The sequence below is a fragment of the Ochotona curzoniae genome, unplaced genomic scaffold (assembly GCF_017591425.1).
Source record: "Ochotona curzoniae isolate NIBS_2020 unplaced genomic scaffold, NIBS_Ocur_1.0 contig_883, whole genome shotgun sequence".
Taxonomy (NCBI): Eukaryota; Metazoa; Chordata; class Mammalia; order Lagomorpha; family Ochotonidae; genus Ochotona; species Ochotona curzoniae.
Genome location: NW_024466599.1, coordinates 74,951,008 through 74,970,004, shown reverse-complemented (window position 1 = coordinate 74,970,004; position 18,997 = coordinate 74,951,008). Strand labels below are relative to the sequence as shown.

The 18,997-nt window shown below is 51.1% G+C and overlaps 1 protein-coding gene across 2 annotated transcripts in view; it reads left to right on the top strand.

The window, feature by feature from the left end:
- Positions 1-11,017, top strand: part of FHL2 (four and a half LIM domains 2) — a 68,723-nt gene extending 57,706 nt beyond the window's left edge. For both annotated transcript variants that reach the window (XM_040993885.1, XM_040993884.1), the window contains exons 3-6: positions 3,073-3,247; positions 5,688-5,857; positions 6,573-6,759; positions 10,496-11,017. In XM_040993885.1, the coding sequence (XP_040849819.1) occupies positions 3,073-3,247; positions 5,688-5,857; positions 6,573-6,759; positions 10,496-10,647 (684 nt within the window). In that variant the 3' untranslated portion in view covers positions 10,648-11,017. The remainder of the gene's footprint in view (positions 1-3,072; positions 3,248-5,687; positions 5,858-6,572; positions 6,760-10,495) is intronic.
- Positions 11,018-18,997: the final 7,980 nt, after the last annotated feature.

The window sequence follows — 18,997 nt, the reverse complement described above, 5'->3', positions numbered from 1 at the left end:
ATCCCTTCCTTGCTAAGTCTCTCCCCGTGGTGTAGATACTCCACGTTCTATGACTGCAGGCATCCGTCAGCATCCGTCAGGATCCGTCAGCATCTGCCATGTTCACAAACTCCCCTTCAAGACCCTGTGGTGAATTCTTGCAGGTATATGGATGGATCAAACAGTAATCCTGCTTTCAATTATTGAGGAGCTGCCCTACTCTTTTCCATATGAAACTTATCTTTACATATCTGTTTGTTCCACAATTAGCTTTTCAACCACAAGAACATGATCCAAAACTCCAGATTCTTCTTGGATGGGCTGACTGCTGTTCTTGTTGGACAGGGATTTAAATAGCGTATTTAACTTCCAAGCCCTCCCCCCCAAAAAAAGCAATACTTAATTGCATTCAAGTACAAAATATATTAAAAAGTGAAAGAATCCAATTGTTTTGCATATTTTCAATAGAGTCACACAATCTCATCGTGGGTGTATACTGTAGAGCAGCACAGAGCTCGCGCACCTGGGTTAAACTGACACCAGTTCATAATGCTGCCCCCAGAATGGGCACTGGTTTGAGTCCTGGCTGCTCCACTTCTGATCCAGCTCTCCGCTGTTGCACCTGAGATAGCATTGAAAGATGCTCCAAGTACTTGGGCCCCTGCCACTCTTGTGGGAGACCAATGGAGTGTCTGGCTCCTTGTTTTAGCTTGTCTGGGTTCAACTCTTGTGACCATTTGGAGATTGAACCAGCAGGTAAAAGATCTCTCTTTCTCTCTTTCTCTTGCACTAATTTTTAAATGAATAAATAAACCTGAAAAAAAATTCACATATGTGCAGAGGAACACAAAGCAAGTTGTACTTTCATTTTTCAAAGCTGATAAAGTAGACATTATCTGATTTTTTATTGCAGCAATGTCCAGGACTGAGCCCGGCCAAAGCCAGGAGCTGCTTCTGGATCCTCCAGTTGGGTGCAAGGTCATCTTCTGCGGCTTTCCCTGGTGTGTTAGCAGGGAGTTGGATATGAAGTGGAGCAGCCAGGACTTGAACTGGAGCCCATGTGGGATGTTGGCATTGCATACGGCGGCTTTACCCACCACACCAAAACACCGGCCCTTCTCTCCACATTTCCGAAAATATTTTAAAAGTACAAATACAGGGTCTGGCACCATGACCCTGGTTAGGTTTCTGCCTGTGGTACCAGCATCCCATAGTCCTGGCTCTTGCATTTCCTATGCAACTCCCTGCCTATGGCTTGGGAAAGCAGCAGAGGATTGTCCCAGCCCTTGGGCCCCTGCACCCAGAGGGAAGACCCAGAACGAGCTCCTGGCTCACAGCTTTGAATCAGTTCATCCCCAGCCATTTCAGCTATTTGCAAGCCAGCACATGGAAGATGTCTGTCTCCCCTTCTCTAACTCTGCCTTTCAAATAAAAAATTAGATAATTCTTTAAAAAGTGCGAATAGAGATTGACCTTATGCACACTCCCTGAGTGTGGGTCCACAAAGGCTGGTGGGGACCCCAACACTGCAGCAAGCTGCCCCACAGGCCTCACTGCCAGGTAACCTCCACCTCGGAGAGCCCCGATGTACGCACAAGGCTCTGGATGCCCAGGGGGGTCAGCTCGGCGGAAGCAAGGCACTATGTTCCTACCAGATCATTCTGCTCTCCATCACTCCTTCCTGCCTCGTCTTCTTGCTTTAGCCACGGTTCTGCCCTGCATGTTCCAGGAAGCTTCCTCCAGCGATGACAGGAGAGGGCGTCGCTCAGCACACAGCCCCCTCCCAAGAGGTGACAGATGGCAACTGTTTTCAAAGTGTGTCAACATCTTCTTCAAGAATTCCTTTGACTAAAAGTGTACAGAGAGAGAGAGAGAGCGATGTACCAAATGCAGAGGCGGTTTGGGAAAAGCACACACACACAGCATCAGGACTGCTTGTTCTTTGGGTTCCAAGTTTAGCTGGTGTTCCAGTCCAAGATGGGAGCCTTGGCGTCCTCCCCCCCGCCCCCCGCGGGGCTTTCAGCGTCGAAGCGTCTGGGGCAGCCACATCCACGTGCACCTGCCGCGTGGCTCTCAGGGTCCTTGTGACCTGCAGCCCCGGAGACCTGCAACGTCATCACACTAGGCCCCCGCCCCGTTAATAAACAGCCACTAGGCCAGGATCACAGTTGGACATGCGAAGGACAGCAACAGAAAAATATCCTCTTGAGAGTCCAGCAGGACACACGTGGGCTGCTGCTGCATGCTTGTAGAAACACTTTCAAAACAAACAGGAAACGTTCTCTGATTCACCCTCAGGCATGACCACGGGGGTGGTATGGAGTCCACCTCTGGCTTTCTCAGGTCATTCCTGCTTGAGCCTCGACTAACAAAATTTGGAGTATGTCTTTGAAGCCCTGTTTTTCTCTCTGCAGCTGGGCCCTCGCTACCACCACCTCACTTATCCCTCCGCCTCGGTCACACACCCCCCTCCAGGGACTTCAGGGGTAGTTGAGTCCCCTGCCTCTGCTGCCAGGGAGCCCTAGACCCTGGTGTGCTGGAGCTCTGCATCCCTCACCTGTCCCTCCCTCCCCCAGCACCCACACTGCTGCCCTGCTCTGCCCCGGTCCCTGTCTGTACCCGTTGCCTGGCTCAACTTCCATGCGCAGGTGCTCCAGGCTTAGCTGGTGACACCTGCTAGAAAAGTCTCGCGGGCTCACGTGGACCGTCTTTTTGGCTCCTCCCTGAGTGTCCCCGACACCAGGGCTCTCCAAGGCCACTATGCTTTCCCCCTGTGAAGGGTCCACTGTCTGGGTCCTGCCTGCTGACTGTGGTGCATGGACCACTGAGGCCCGCCCACGGCTTCCGTTTCCCTTCCTTGCTAGGAAATCCCTTTGTTTTTTCAACATCATCTCTGCCTCGTGCTTGCACACATCTGGGACCACTACACACACACACACAGCAGGAACAGAGTAGACTGGCTTGGCCATCTCAGCTGCAGTGCTGTCCGCTGGCCTGCGCCCACCTGCCTTGCTTGCCCCTGCGGGTTTTTCTGTGCCGTGCATGCTCTGTCCATCCTGGCTCTGACTGTCTCATGTGTGTCTGGCTCCACAGGACTTGTCCTACAAGGACCGCCACTGGCACGAGGCCTGCTTCCACTGCTCGCAGTGTAGGAGCTCGCTGGTGGACAAGCCCTTCGCAGCCAAGGAAGAACAGCTGCTCTGCACCGAGTGCTATTCCAACGAGTACTCGTCCAAGTGCCAGGAATGCAAGAAGACCATCATGCCAGGTCAGCACTCACAGCCCTTCCCTGCGGGGGGCAGCGGCGGCCCAGCCAGGGGCACTGAGCCAGGCCAGCCTGGGCCACACTGGGATCAGCTGTGGACAGCCACCTGTTCTGATTCCTATGTGCCCTTGTCCCTCCGGCTAACACAAGGGCTCAGGCACCGCAGTGAATTTTCAAATTCATTACCTCGGTGAACGGGATTGTAGAAAGAGCTGAAGTGGAGGACTTTGAGTTCCTAGCTTCCATAGATTGAAGCTTCACTTGTTTTCTTTTCTCTTTTTTTTCAAGATTGATTTATTTACTGGAAAGTCAGATATACAGAGAGGAGGAGAGACAGAGAGGAAGATCTTCCGTCCAATGATTCACTCCCCAAGTGAGCGCAATGGCCGATGCTATGCATAACCGAAGCCAGGATCCAGGAACTTCTTCCGGGTATCCCACGTGGGTGCAGGGTCCCAAAGCTTTGGGCCGTCCTCGACTGCTTTCCCAGGCCACAAGAAGGGAGCTGGATGGGAAGTGGAGTTGCTGGGATTAGAACCGGGGCCCATATGGGATCCCGGCGCATACAAGGCGAGGACTTTAGCTACTAGGCCATGGCACCGGGCCCCAATTGTTCTCTTTAAAGAAACCCTTCCCAGAATTCTCCCTGAGTCAGGTGCAGTGGGGCAGAGCTGGGGAAGTGCGGGTGAAAACCTGGCGTCTGCCACAGCCACTGTGGCGGAGCCCTTCTGAATAGACGAGGCTGATGGGAAAGGGGAGCTGTTGGTGTGCTTAGCCATGGCGCACCCTGGAGCGCTCCCATTTTAATAGGAGGGCTTGGAAGCAGTCAGTCACACTCCAAAGCTTTAGTGCAACTCTTAACGGGATGAACTGCACTGGACGTTAAGGAGCTCAGTCATCTGGTCTCTTCTGCTAAGGATTAAGGGAAGGGAGCTGGATGGGTAGTGGAGCTGCCAGGATTAGGACCGGCACCCATATGGGATCCCAGAGCATTCAAGGCGAGAACTTTAGGCGCTAAGGCCATGGCGCAGGGCCTGAGGTCACCACTTCTTACTGTCTAGAAGTTGAGCCTCCTGAGCAAAGATCTGTCGCAGCAGTGTGACAGTGTACTCAAGGAAGGGCGCTGTCCCTAACTACCCCCCCCCAGCATGCTCAAGGAGGGGCGCTGTCCCTAACTCCCCCCCCCAGCATGCTCAAGGAGGGGCGCTGTCCCTAACCCCCCCCCCAGCATGCTCAAGGAGGGGCGCTGTCCCTTACCCCCCCCAGCATGCTCAAGGAGGGGCGCTGTCCCTAGCTCCGCCCCCACACACAGCATGCTCAAGGAGGGGCGCTGTCCCTAGACCCGCACTCCAGCTTCTGGCTCCATCTGCCTAGTGCGTCTCCAAGACCGGGCCCTCCCTCTGCTGGTGACTGCTCTGAGCGGCTCGCTCATTCGCAGAAGGAGCTCTGCTGCCACCTGTTGGCCGGATCATATGATCGCGCTGCAGACCCGTGGTCACTGGTGCCTCTGATGCATCTTCTGCGTGTGCAGTTCTCCCAGCCCTGGGACTGACATCAGACTTATTTCATAAGACGCTGAGTGAGAGTCCTCACTGCTCCAGATTCATCGGCAAAGCCCTGTGGATGCAGGGCTATTGATCTGAGTGCAGAAAGTCCATGGAGCAAGGAACCCCTAGAGGCCTAAGACTAGAATCATTCTAAAGTGTACATCAGAATCCTCCTGCAGTCCCCTCCCACCCCAGCTCCTGGATTTCACTTGCTTCGTGTAAGTTTCCTTTCAGGATTCGTCGCCCCGGGTTGAATCCCACAGATTGCACCCTTGGTTTTGAACACACTCACACACCACCAAGCACATGCCTGTGGAAGGTGGAGCCTCTGTGTTGGCTCCTGGGAGAATATGCAGGATGCTGAGAACGTGGCCTCAAGTGAGAGTGATCAGGTGTGCGGGGGATGATCCCGGCTCACTGCCCCAGTGTCTTCTGACCGACCTTCCGGCCCCTACCCCACCGCATGCACTGTGCTGTGCACTGGAGCTGTCCGTGGCTGTCCACAACTACACAAGGGTTCAGCTGCTCTGCTCTGAGAGCTGGTAGGGTCCTGTGTTCCCCAACTCACACGCTCTTAGAAGAGCCAGCGTGAGTCCAGACTTCTCTCCCAACTTTGCAATGCTGACACACGCAGGTCTTTCTACAATTCAACATTCTTGAGCACCCCAGTTGGAAAACAAGAGCTAAGTGTGGCCTGTGTGTTCTTAGAAGCAGGGTGTCACAGCAGTGACTCAAAAGACACAGCCACTGCCCTCCACGAGGCGGAGCTGTTCCCACCGGGAGCTACGTCTTCAAGAGCTGAAGGGGTTTGCTTTTGGAGACAGAACGAGACGTGGTGGGCCCGGAACTCACCCAGGCTAACAAAGACACTGCTGTTTCTCCTTGCCTGCCCACAGGAACCCGCAAGATGGAATACAAGGGCAGCAGCTGGCATGAGACCTGCTTCACCTGCCACCGCTGCCAGCAGCCCATTGGAACCAAGAGTTTCATCCCCAAAGATAACCAGAACTTCTGCGTGCCCTGCTATGAGAAGCAGTACGCCCTGCAGTGTGTCCAGTGCAAGAAGGTATACATATTCTCATTGGGCCATGCAGGTTCTCATCAGTCAGACTGCACGGCCCTGGTGGTCAGCTCCCGCTCAGAAAGGGCCGACACACCTGTCATGCTTGGATGGCAGGGAAGGTGGGAGGGTTATTCCCGCCCCACCCTGTATGTACAACACTGCTGTGTCTCTGGATTTCAGGCACTGGCTCTGTGGTCTGTGTTCCCGTCCTTGTTTCAAAGACACCAGCACTGTGATGCTCCTTGGTCATCATGCCCATTGCACGGATGGGAAAACTGAGGCTGGAAGCTCCCTAACAGTGACTTCCCAGCCTCAGAGCTGATAAGAAACGGGTAGAATTCAAACCCACGCTGTTAGAGTGGTTCTGGTCATGAGCCCTTCCACTATGCTGCCTCCCTGTTTCTGGAGACGCCTGCCCCCTTCCCTTACTGTCCCGGGCAGCCCTGCCTCAGGTTCTCCCATACCCCCAGACAGGGCTGCAGGCAGAAACCCGAGGAGCACTTTCACTCACAGGAAAGCCAGGGTTTGGGGTGCTGGAGAGAGAGTCCCTGGAAGCCTCGCCAGGGGCTGAAGGGACATGGAGAAGGCAGTGCCTCGGTGACATGAACCACCTGCCGGTTTTCTGGGCGAAGATGCGGCTGTTGCCCTGTAGTGACAGGAGAGCCAGCGGATGCTGGCTGAGGATGCCCTAACACTGTGCTGCCCCTGCCTCCTGCAGCCCATCACCACGGGAGGGGTCACTTACCGTGAGCAGCCCTGGCACCGGGAGTGCTTTGTGTGCACCGCCTGCAAGAAGCAGCTGTCGGGCCAGCGCTTCACGGCCCGGGACGACTTCGCCTACTGCCTGAGCTGCTTCTGTGACTTGTACGCCAAGAAGTGTGCGGGCTGCACCAACCCCATCAGTGGTGAGTGCCCCAGGGGCCAGGCTTCCTGTGGCGCGGTGGAGATGGGGCAAGGCTGATGAACATGGGTACCCCAGGGGCCAGGCTTCCCATGGCGGGGTGGATATGGAACGAGGCTGGCGCTTGCACACAGGGCTGTGTGTATGTTCCCAGAGGCTCTGGAGCCTCCAGGGCTCTGCCTGTGGAGGTTCCTGCCCCACTGCTTTGCACACAGGATAGGCTTTGGCAGGGAGCTGACTGCTTGCCCTGCGGCCCACCTCATCTGAGCCATGCAGCCTGGCTTGCGGTTCTGCTTTGAGTTGGACTTTGGCTCTGACAACCATATCATTATAACAATGCTTTTTAGGTCACAGGCCGTCCTGGGTTCTTGGAAGTGCCCTGTGGCACGTACAGAGTTGTTTCCACCACAAGGCCATGGCTACATGCAGGGAAAGGGAAAGGCAAAGTTTGGCAAAGCGAAATCAGTGCTGGCTGAGAGACCCTGCAGAATGGAACTAAACTTTTTTGGTGTCATGTTTAAATACTTAGTTAAGTCAGAGTTACAGAAGGAGGAGGAAGGACGGAGAACTAGGGAGGGCTCACAGATGCTGTCCACTTCCCCAAATGGTAGCAGTTGGCCGGGGTGGGGCCAGGCTGAAGCCAGGAGCTTCTTCCAGGTCTTCCGTGTGGAAGAGGGACCCAGCACTGGAGCCATCTTCTGCTTCTCTCTCAGGCCACTGATAAGGAGCTGAATTGAACATGGAGCAGCCAGGACTCAACATGGGGCCCGTGTGGGATGCTGGTATCATAGATGGCAGCTAAACCTACTAGAGCATACAGTGGCCCCAGGACTAAACTGGTGTTGTTCAGTGCAGAGAACACATGGCTTTACATATAAATCAGTGTCTGGATGAGGGGAAGAACATGTGAGTTTGACATCAGTCAAAGGAAGGTCCCCTGATGTGACAATCATAACCTTGTCACACCCAGTGACTCCTCCCAGCCCTATTGAAGGAAAGTGGCAAAGTGGCATACACATGGAGGACGGGCAGCTGGTCCCAGGGCACTCCTGTGCAACTTTGAAACAAAATGACCCAGACACCTGCTAGAGGCTTATCCCTGACTTCCACTTTCTTAAGCCAAGAACCAAGTTCACAGGTCACGTTCCAAGTTGACGGTAATGCAAGACCTCTTTACAGCTTTCATGGAATATAGGAATCCTTTTAACAGTTAATTTACTAACTTTTTGCATATTTCTGAGTTGTGTTTTTTGCAGGGCAAGTCAGGGTCTTTCTGTATTTGAAGTGACCCCCAAGCAGAGCTCTACCCAGTGTCCCAGAGTGGAAAACTGATGTGTTTTACTGAGAAAGCACTTGTTGGATAAGCTTCACCCTAGCATGAATCACACGGTACCGTTGACCATCACTTCAATGAGGATGAATCAACATTCACTGAATGGGGTGTCTTTAAAAACACAGGAAGCCAAAGTGTGCATGGCTCTGTTGATGAAAACATTGATAAGAGAGGCTTAGAAGACTGTAAGCCTGTGTTTCTCTTTGGAACAGTGGTTCAGTCTTTGTTAGTTCAGTGTCCATGGGGTCATCACAGAACAAAACGACCATGAATAACCACAGTCCACTGTGTGTATCTCTTCCCTCTGGGGGCACCTCCCCTTCGGACGGCCTGGCTCTTATTTCTCACTTACACCACCTTGCTGGTATCTGAGAGTAAAACATGGAGACAGGGGACTTCCCTCCTGGAGCACCTGCCTTTCATGGCCCCTGTCACTAACACCCTTCTCTGCCCCTCTGCCAGTCTCCTCCTTGCCCCCAGCTCCATAGCAATAACTGATGCAAAGTTAGAAAGACGGAATGGCAGGGCATCCCAGCAGCTTCTCCCAGGCTCAGCAGCTGACTCGCGGTAAGACCTGGGCTTCCGACCCTGTGGCAGCTCTGCCCTTACGTCACCACTGCTCCTCCCACTTGCCCACTCACTGGAGGACCTAGCGAGTTTTCTACAGGGCAGATGCCTGCACCCTGATTGGTTAGAACATGTGATGGGTGTTAGGAACTTCTCAGTTTCCCAAACAAGCAGAGAAGTTAGACCCACTAGTCTAAACCACTGGGTTGCGCCCTTGCATGGCAGACACCCAGACCTTGTGAGTTCTTGATCTTCAGGACCCTTAGGAATCTAACAGGCATAAAGGCAATGGGAATTCTAGAAATAGCTTACTTCAGCATAACTTTCCTTAAAGCTGTATGATGCTTAGGAAAAGAGAATTGCAAAGCTTTACCAGTACACAGAGCTGTTCCATCAGTAGCAGTCAATGGCATACTAGAAAAGGCACAGGAGCTAGGTTCACATCCCAGCCCTGCCACCAACTGGGGGAGGAAGATTAGCTCTAAGGTCTCCCTCTGTGCAGGACCCAACACCAGCCTAGATAACTAAGGAGCAATGGGAAGGACAGCCCAATGCCAGTGTCCCATATCTGAGAGCCGGTTCGAGTCCTGGCTGCGGCACTTTCTTCCCAACTTCCCGCCGCTGGCCTGTGAAGACACTCGCATGGGCAAGTGCTTGGGCCCTGCCACCCACGTGGGTGGGGGAGACCAAGCTTGAGTTCCTGGCTTCAGCTGGACCAGCCTCTTCTATTGTGGCTTTTAGGGGAGTGAACCAGTGGATGGAAGACTTTTTCCTCTTTCTCACCTTCCTTACTTCCTTCCCTCCCTCCCTGTCATTCTGCCTTTCAGATCCATAAACAAGGAAGCTGACAGGTGGATTCCAGGCTCCTAGTGTCAGTCGGAGCCCTCAGATATTAGAAATGGAGCACTTGGTGTGACTGCTTTGTCTTTTTTGTGTTAATTTTCGTGATATGGTTCCTTAGGCTCAAGGATTCCCCCTACCACCCTCCCCGCCACCCTGACTGCTTCGTTTTCATGTGATTAAGACTTTCCTTCTGAAAGGAATTCTGTGAGATTGTCATCCATGACCCCTGTTCCAACAGAAGCAATCAGCATTCTGGGACTCACAGATGTATTTGCTTCTGTTTTATTCCAAGTGACCAACATCAGCACAACCCAACTGCCCTTGCTATGGTTATCAGTGACCAGTGTAACCAAAACATCTGATGGGAGTTAGGGATCAAACACAAGTGAAGCACTCAGAATGAAATAGCACTTTCTTTGTGTAAAATTATCCTATAGTTTTGTGCACTGCCTGGACATTCTCAGTCCACAGCCCCGCTGTATGCTCACCCCATCCAACCCCACCACCTGGGTTGGTGCTCCTAGAGTTTGTGTCCAGATCTTTACTGCCGTATCATTTTCTGGGGCCCTTCAGGGCATCCGCATTGAAGATGATGTCTCATTCTTCATCTACACTCCCTTCCAGCTGTTCACTCATTAAAGCTTTAAAACATGTGGGCTATGGATGCAGCACACCCAGTAAGGGCAGGAGGAAGCTAGTCCCTCATCTGTTTCATGTGGAAAAGTCTACAATAGACAAGGAAACAAATACGGCAGCCCTTCATACACATTGTTACTGCCAGGTTCTGTATCTCTTCCCACAGCAGTGGGCTCCTCTGGGTGGCATACAGGATCTGACTTGTATATATACCCTCAGCATCCATCCACATAAAAGTAACACAACCAAGACTTTGAAAGGGACCCCAGCAGGACTCCTGTGGGGTCACGGTTTTCCTCTGCTAACCAGCTAACATCCCCTCTCTCTGTTTATTCGATGTCATTTCACTCCCCGTCTACAGGAATCGGTGGCACAAAGTACATCTCCTTCGAGGAACGGCAGTGGCACAACGACTGCTTCAACTGCAAGAAGTGCTCCCTGTCCCTGGTGGGCCGAGGCTTCCTCACCGAGAGGGATGACATCCTGTGTCCCGACTGCGGCAAGGACATCTGAAGGCTGCACGGCCCGGTGGCTGTGTGGCATCTCACCATAGCTTTGTGTATTTTCTTTCTCCGCCAGGCAGTGTTGTTCTGGCTTCCACCAGCCATACTGAAACTTGCCACCTATGCTTCTCAGTGCGAGTCCTGTCTGTCTGAATCCTTGCATCTTTTGGACGACTTTGGTCCCAGGGAGAGTGAAAAGTCCTTAGAGTTTAGTTTGGAAGATAGTTTGGAATTTGTGTAGTCATCAGGGCCAGTCCAGATGTAAAACTCCCTTTGAAAGATGTCTTCATAAACATGGCTTTCTTTTCACTGCATATTTAAGTTTTGAAGTGCAATTAACGTGTCACGAACTTGAGTTTTCAAAACTATGTAAGATAATGAAGAGTTGGTACTCACAGCTTTTAAACTTCCTGTTATGTAAAACCTAAAGATTATGGGATTTACAATAAAGTTATTCAAAACAGAATCTCTTGCCAGGCATGATGTGTGACATAACGATTAAATGTTGACAGTCTGCAGACACTTTCTGGCATGCGCTGTTGTGTGCAGTGTGAGTTCCAGCAAATGACAGCCGTGAAATGGTGTCACACGGCTCTTTCCAGAAAGCCTTCAGCCAGATCCAGGTCTCCTCCTAGCTCCTCTTCTCTTTCCTGCGGCCTCCCAAGTGCTCTCAGAGCTCACTGTTCTGTATCTGACGTGTAGCACCAAGCTTTAACATGTGAACAGCAGACCCGGAGGCCAGTGGTGTTAGGGCCCTTTTGGAGGTCATTCTTCTTGGCAGAGGTTGGCTCTGTCCTATTTCTAGCTTACTCGGATCTGCCTTCCCTCCCACCAAGGATACAAGCCCCTGAAGGCCAGAGATGACACCTGTTCCATCTTTGTACTTTGAATATCTTAGCAAATCAGGGCATCCAGAAAACCTCTGTGTTTCTGAAAAGGTGATGGCAACAGCAGAGAAACACACACGCAATCATTGCTATCAGAATAATACTTTGAGCTCTGAGGTTGGCAGTGGCCTAAAGCCACCTTGGATGGCATGAGAGACATTTGGGGAGCACTAAGCCTATTGATGCAACTTAAGCATGGCAGCATTCATCACATTTTCCTCCCTGATTTTCCAAGAGCATACAGTATGATAAACTGATAAGCTACGCAACACAAAAATCCAGGAAGATTCGGGTCTGATGTGCGCTGAGTGTCTGAAAGTTGGTTCTTGATCTTATAAAAAATGTGATGGTGTTCATTTTGTCATTTTCTACTTCATAATACTCTTTCTTTTTTTTTTTAAGATTTATTTATTTATTGGAAAGTCAGATATACAGAGAGGAGAGACAGAGAGGAAGATCTTCTGTCTGATGATTCACTCCCCAAGTGACCGCAACGGCCAGTGCTATGCCGATCCGAAGCCAGGAGCCTCTTCCGGGTCTCCCACGCGGGTGCAGGGTCCCAAAGCTTTGGGCCATCCTCGACTGCTTTCCCGGGCCACAGGCAGGGAGCTGGAAGGGAAGCAGGGCCGCCAGGATAGAACCGGCACCCATATGGAATCCTGGGGCATTCAAGGCGAGGACATTAGCTGCTAGGCCATGCCACCAGGCCCCATAATACTCTTTCAAGTAAAATAAATCAGGCTAGTATAGTAGCATAGTGGTTAAGGTCCTCACCTTGCACACGCTGGGATCCCATATGACAGCCGGTTCCAATCCCAGCGGCCTTGCTTCCCATCCAGCTCCCTGTTTGTGGCCTGGGAAAGCAGTCGAGGACGGCCCAAAGCTTTGGGACCCTGCACCCACATGGGAGACCCAGAAGAGGCTCTGGGCACCTGGCTTCAGATCACCTCAGCTCCAGCTGTTGCGGCAGCTTGGGGAGTGAACCACTGGACGGAAGATCTTCTTTTCTGTCTCTCCTCTCTGTATATCTGACTTTCCAATTAAAAAACAATCGTTTTTTAAAAAATAAAATGTTATACATAAGCAAAAATACAGCACATAATGGAGGATACTAATGATGATAAGTGACTTTGTTAGCGGGTATTCACTAGAGTTTTTCATCAGTTTGAATGTATTACATACAATATTAAATCAACAAGAACAGCAGTTTACTGTGAAACTGTGTTGAGCACAGTGGTGGAAGCCTCTGCACCCGGAGGTCACTGCATCTCTGGATTCCATCAAGACACCACATCAGACGACTGAGCTCCGGCCTCTAGGTTTTGTTTAGGTACAATCTGTGCTGCTCACATGCAGTGAAATCGCCTCCTGGCACATTTCTCAGAACACATCCCCACCGTCAGATGTTCACTGCATATCAACCAGACCACGTGAGGCCTCTGCAGCTGTCCCTAAGGGCACAGGGAGAACAGATGAGGCTGGCCTTCTGACAGCAAGTTAAGCTGCCGCATGTGCTGTCCGGTATGAGCTCTGGGTCAAGCCCCAACTGCACTACTTACTTCCTACCTCATGCTCCTGGGAAAGTAGGATGATGCAAGTGCCTGGCCCTGTGCTTCCACATCACACCCAAATGGAGATCCTGAATGCTGGCATTGGCCTGGACTAGTGCCAGCTGTTGTAGCTGTCTGGGGAAGGAGTGAACCAGCAAATGGAAGCCCTCTAGCTCTAGCAAACAGGCTGCCTCCATCCTTGGTTCCTGCTGGAGGTGTACCAGGCTGACAGTTGTAGGAGTTCAGTGGCACCTGTCTAGACTGCTCATAAGGAGGAAGCTGTGTATCAGGAGGGCAGACTGAGAAGAGGAGGAGCTGCCAACCACTCCCCAGCAAGGGCTACCGCTGTAGTTACATGAGAGCAGGGAAAAGGCATGCTGAGAACAGGTGGCCCTGCTTGGGGGCATTGCCTTTTTTGTATAGATGATGGAGAGAGCCCGGCGGCGTAGCCTAGCAGCTAAAGTCCTCTCCTTGAACATGCCAGGATCCCATATGGGTGCCGGTTCTAATCCTGGCAGCTCCACTTCCCATCCAGCTCCCCGCTTGTGGCCTGGGAAAGCAGTGGAGGGTGGCCCAAAGCTTTGGGACCCTGTATCCGTGTGGGATACCCAGAAGAAGTTCCTGGCTCCTGGCTTCGGATCGGCATAGCACTGGCCGTTGCGCTCATTTGGGGGGGAATGAATCATTGGATGGAAGATCTTTCTCTCTGTCTCTCCTCCTCTCTGAATATGTATATCTGACTTTCCAATAAAAATAAGCCTTCAAAAAAAAAAAAAAGATGGAGAGACTTGTGCCTAAGGAGATTATCAAAAAGAGCAGATTCTGACAGGAAACAGCTAAAGGCATGGTAGCTCAGCGATATCAGTAGAAAAAAAGCAAATGGTAGACAAGTTACACGTTTAACAGAAACCTGGAGAAAGACACCGCAAAGAGCTTTCCTGGAACCCTGCTTATTTGCAGCAGTTCAGGAGACTGTATGGATCGGGCTGTACCCACTTAGCACCAAACAGGGTGAGATATCAAACAGACTCAAGTTCTCCAGGGCACACACAGACTGCTTGCTAAATCTGGAAGCAAAGGTGCTTTTTTAAAGGAAAAGAGAAAACCATGTTTAAAAGAAGTAAAGGGAGACATGATAGCAGTTGCTCACCAAACAGAACACCCACAAACAGGAAGCATAAAAACAATCAGGGCCAACATTGTGACACAGCGAGGTACAATGCAGCCATCCCACATCCAAGGCCCAGTTCAGGTCTGAGCTGCTCCACTTTCAATCCAGCTCCCCGCCAATGTGCCTGGGAAAGCAGCAGAGAATCCAAGTGGGAGACCCAGACAGAGTTCTAGGATCCTGTCATCAGCCTGGCACAGCCACTGCCACCGTTTGGGAAGTGACCCAGTAGATGGAAAACGCTCTCTCCCCATCACTCCTTCTCTGAGCCTCTCTGCCTTTCAAATAAATAAATCTAAAAACAAAATGAAAAAACTTAAAATGAAATTTTGGAGTTGAACAGTATACTGATCAAAGCAAAAAATTCACTAAGGGTTTGAAAATTTTATTTGATTGACACACATGAGAGCTGGGGCTAGTGCTTGGCTGGGCCACATTGGACTGCAACCCCTGACAGGAATGTACAAGAGCCAGGGCTGGGGGCAGGCACAGTGGGGCTTCTGAGGAGTGTCTTCTACTAAGCTGCAGCATCCACTGGTTCATGAGACAACTTGGGCTGGGAGCAGACTGGCCAGCAGTTACACCTGCCCACATACATGACAGCCAGATCTGAGGAGAACAGAGGAAGACGGCCCAAAGCCTTGGGACTCTGCACCCACATGGGAGACTCAGAAAAATCTCCTTGGGGCCATGTTGCAAAGTGGAGCCACAAGGGGCTTATTTCTGCCCATCTGTCAGTACCTGTTTGTGATAAGTGTGAACCATGAGAAGGATAACAATTCTTTCAAGATCATCAGCAAAGCCTCCTGCACCATCTGCTCCGCAACCCCCAGCCAAGGTCATCCTTGACAACGTTGGGCTTGTGGAAGGACTCATAACCAGAGGCCATGCCATCACTGCCACCACAAGACTGTGGGGGACCCTCTGGGAAACCGGTATGAGAGTCACAGGGCTGTCCAGAATAATCCACACGTTTACCGGAGCTGCCTAGCTGTAGACAAGGTCATCCCCGACCTGAATGCAAAACACACAGCCTGCATCTTTCATGTGCCCACCCTAATGTGTCAGTTGTGCACCTGATCTGCCTTCTGGAAAAATCTGCCACATATGATGACATCACATAGGTAGCCAAGCTGGCATCGGTAGACCCTTGGAAGCAACAAGTGATGGCTCATGGTGTGAGGCCTGCCACCCATCAGAAAACCCAAATGGAGTTTCAGGCTCCTAGTGTCAACCTGTTCCAGTCCTAGTCACTGCAGGCATTTGGGGGAGAGGAGTGAGCCAGTGAATATGTGTGTGTGTGTGTGTGTGTGTCTGCCTGTTTCTTCATCACTCTTTCAAATAAATGAAATTAACCATTTTAACAAAATGATTTTGGGGTGTCTCCTGCCGCTCAGAATGGGGATGTCTTCCTGCAGAAATGGTTTTTGCTGGCTCTGCCAGGCACCTGGCTCACCTCCAAGTTCAAGCGGCTTCCTGAGGCACTTTGAATGCAAACATGACTACAGAATCGCATGAGTGCCTGCTTGACCACCTGTACCCCACTTCAGCCCTTCCTTCCCTCTCCTTCCTGTCTGCTACCTCCTCTTTCCTCTTACTCTCCCTACCTTCCCTCAGCAGGGCAGGTTTATTGCCAAGTCATTCACACTAAGTGGTACTATCCTTGGATGTCATTCCTTCTAGATTCCCATGTTGGAGAACCTGGGGCTTTAGGTTTCGTCTCCTCTAAAGAAGCCTAAACCAGGGTGAGCCACCATGGCATAACAGGATAATGCTCCATCCATGTGGATGCCAGTTCGTGTCCCAGCTGCTCCACTTCAACTCCCTGCTTATGGCCTGGGAAAGCAATGGAGGATGATTCAAATCCTTGGGTCCCTGAATCCACATGGGAGACCTGGAAGAAATCTCCTGGCTCTCAGCTTTGGACTGACTCAGCTCTGGTTGCTGCAAGCATCTGGGGAGTGAATCAGCGGATAAAAGACCTCTCTTCCTCTCCCTCACTTTCTGTAACTATGACTTTCCAAATAAAATAGTCTTTTTTAAAAAAATTTAAAAAAATTTTAAAAGTCTTAAACCACAGCTGAGTTCTGACCATACCCAAGGGACCTCCTTCCCTGGGCCCTTGCTTTCTCTCAGAGTTCTGACATCAGCTCTACACTGCTGGTAAGATTCAAAACTATTTTCCAGTGGAACTGCTCCTGACATTTAGAGAGCCAAAGCCTTTTCTGTAATGCTTAACTCTAAATATTGCAGAAATCACTTCCTCTTACTCACTGGCAATGTTGAAATTAACATTGACTGGGCCCGGAGCAATAGTGTAGCGGTTAAGGTCTTCGCCTTGAACACGCTGGGATCCCACATAGGCTCTGGTTCTAATCCCGGCAGCCCTGCTTCCCATCCAGCTTCCTGCTTGTGGCCTTGGAAAGCAGTCAAGAATGGCCCAAAGCTTTGGGATCCTGCACCCGTGTGGGAGACCTGGAGGAAGCTCCTGGTCCAGGATTCTGGCTTCGGACTGGTTCAGCTCCAGCCATTACAGCTGCTTGAGGAGTGAACCATCAGATGGAAGAACTTCCTCTCTGTCTCTCCTCCTCTCTGAATATCCACCTTTCCAATAAAAATAAATAAATCTTTAAGAAAGGAAAAGAAATTAACATTGACTATATCTAGGTCAGTGTCATACATTTCAATTTAAACACACAACTTCCTTGCAGAATAATCTACCAACAGAAACCTCCCGATAGTATTCAACAGTGTGTTATAGGGTGCAGCCAGTGATAGCCAGCACCCATTGACAGTGGGCTAAGGACCGCTCATTGAGCTGACTAAAAACACCTAGACTAATTGGACTCGTCTGTACCCAATATCCTGGCTAAATTAGGATGTGACGAGAAGAGTATATAAGGAAAGGTGAAGGAGCAATAAAGCGAGACTTCGCAGAGACTTCTCCCATCACTGCTCTCCTGTGGGTGCTTCATCCCAGACCCTCTCCCTGTCCACGTTACTGACTCTGCTGGTCGGAGCAATCATGGTCCCTGTGTGCTGCTTAGATGGGACAGTGGATATAGTAGTGTTGTTTCTGATTTGTGTACTATCAGCAGTTCCAGGAGAGGTGAGGCCTAGCAGTGATGGAATGTGGGCAGAGAAGCCAGGGAAAGGTGAATGTCTGCAGCTTTGTAAGTATATCCAGGTTATTCATTGCGTGTCTCTTAGGATAACTTATATTGTTGGGGAAGCTGGGACATAGGTCTTCAGCTTAACGGATGGACTTCAGGGTAATGACCATTTGTTCCTCTTGGGGCTATGTTTGGTTGGGTTATGATTGGTTGGATTGCCACATGGACTTGTGATTTGCCATGTCTAGTGTGCTGTGCTATCACCAAGCTTGGTTAATAAATACTCCTTAATAAACCTTAGACATGTCTGGAGTGATCTCGCTCACACCCCGTAACAGTGAGTGCTATGAAATTCTGAACAGAGCTGGTCTATCTTCACACAAAACCAAGACAATGTGGTGACAGAAGGAAACAGTTCCAGTCATGAGGCCATCCCTCCCAGTGGATGGTGAACATGGCCACAAGGCCTGCCACAGGTTGTTGTGTGTGTCCCATGCCTTCTGCACTCACTATTGTCCCTGCAGAAAGTCTGCAAATAGATACAGTGGTACTCTAGTGAGCGCAGAAAGCCTTTTGTTGTTACCCAAAGCTCAGACCCTACGCAGAGCATGTCTGGACATGATCCAAGCAGAGGCTGCCCTAAAGTCACATCAACCCCTCACTCCTGTGGAAGAGCCTGTGTCCTAATCAGTAACATGGGTACTGACTTGTGAACCAATCAACTGCATAAATATATCGTGGATTCGCAGTCATCCCTAGCGAAGCCCATTCAGACATACAGGGCTGAGCACCAGAATAGAATCCTCCTGAGAGAGAAGGAAAGGGAAGCCTGGTGAGAATAATGCTGACTCAAGACTTCAGGAAGCCCCAGCTGTAGGAAACTGCCGAGGTTGCAAGTGTTACACTGCTGGGAGGAAAGCAGCCAACAGCTGATGGGCACTCTGGGCCTGGTGAATGCCAACTCTGTGTTAACTATATGCCAGCATATTTGCCTGTTCTTTCTCTTTCTAAGTTATGTAGGGAATACAGCAAACTCTAGGCAGGGAGGCTGCAAACTGCCCAGAGAAGGGGGTCTGGGTGTGTTGCAGCAGGAGTGGCTGACAGCATCTTTCATAGGGGAGCAGGGATTTCTGTGGTCCTCCATCAACTGGGCCACTATACTCACAGGTAGGCAAGGAGCGGTTTAGAGGAGGGGAAGCCAGAGTGCATCACCAGGTCAGGCCAAGACACCTGCCCACATGGGAGACCCGAGCGAGGCTAAGTAGCATCTCCCTCCACCTACCAGTGAACATGAAAACTGAGGCTGGGGAGAATGCCTGGCTAGGCTGGGCTGCAATTCCCACCACTGAGTTCAAAGCAGGGGTAGGCCATGTCAGGCTGGGCTGCAGCACCACCAGAACACAAGAGAGCCAGAACTGGGGGCAGATTCTGCAGGGGAATGTTGATCTCACCTCTGTGGGACTGCGGCTCCTGCTGGTTGTGCCAGAACTAGGGGTGGTGATGAGCTGAGCCAGGCTGAGCCACTCAATTCACCTGACAGGAACTCAACTGACAACTGCGGGAGCGGGGGCTGAGAAAAGGCTGGGCTGCAGCACCTGAGGATCATCCCAAGCAGGGCCATGGCACCCACCAGCACACATGA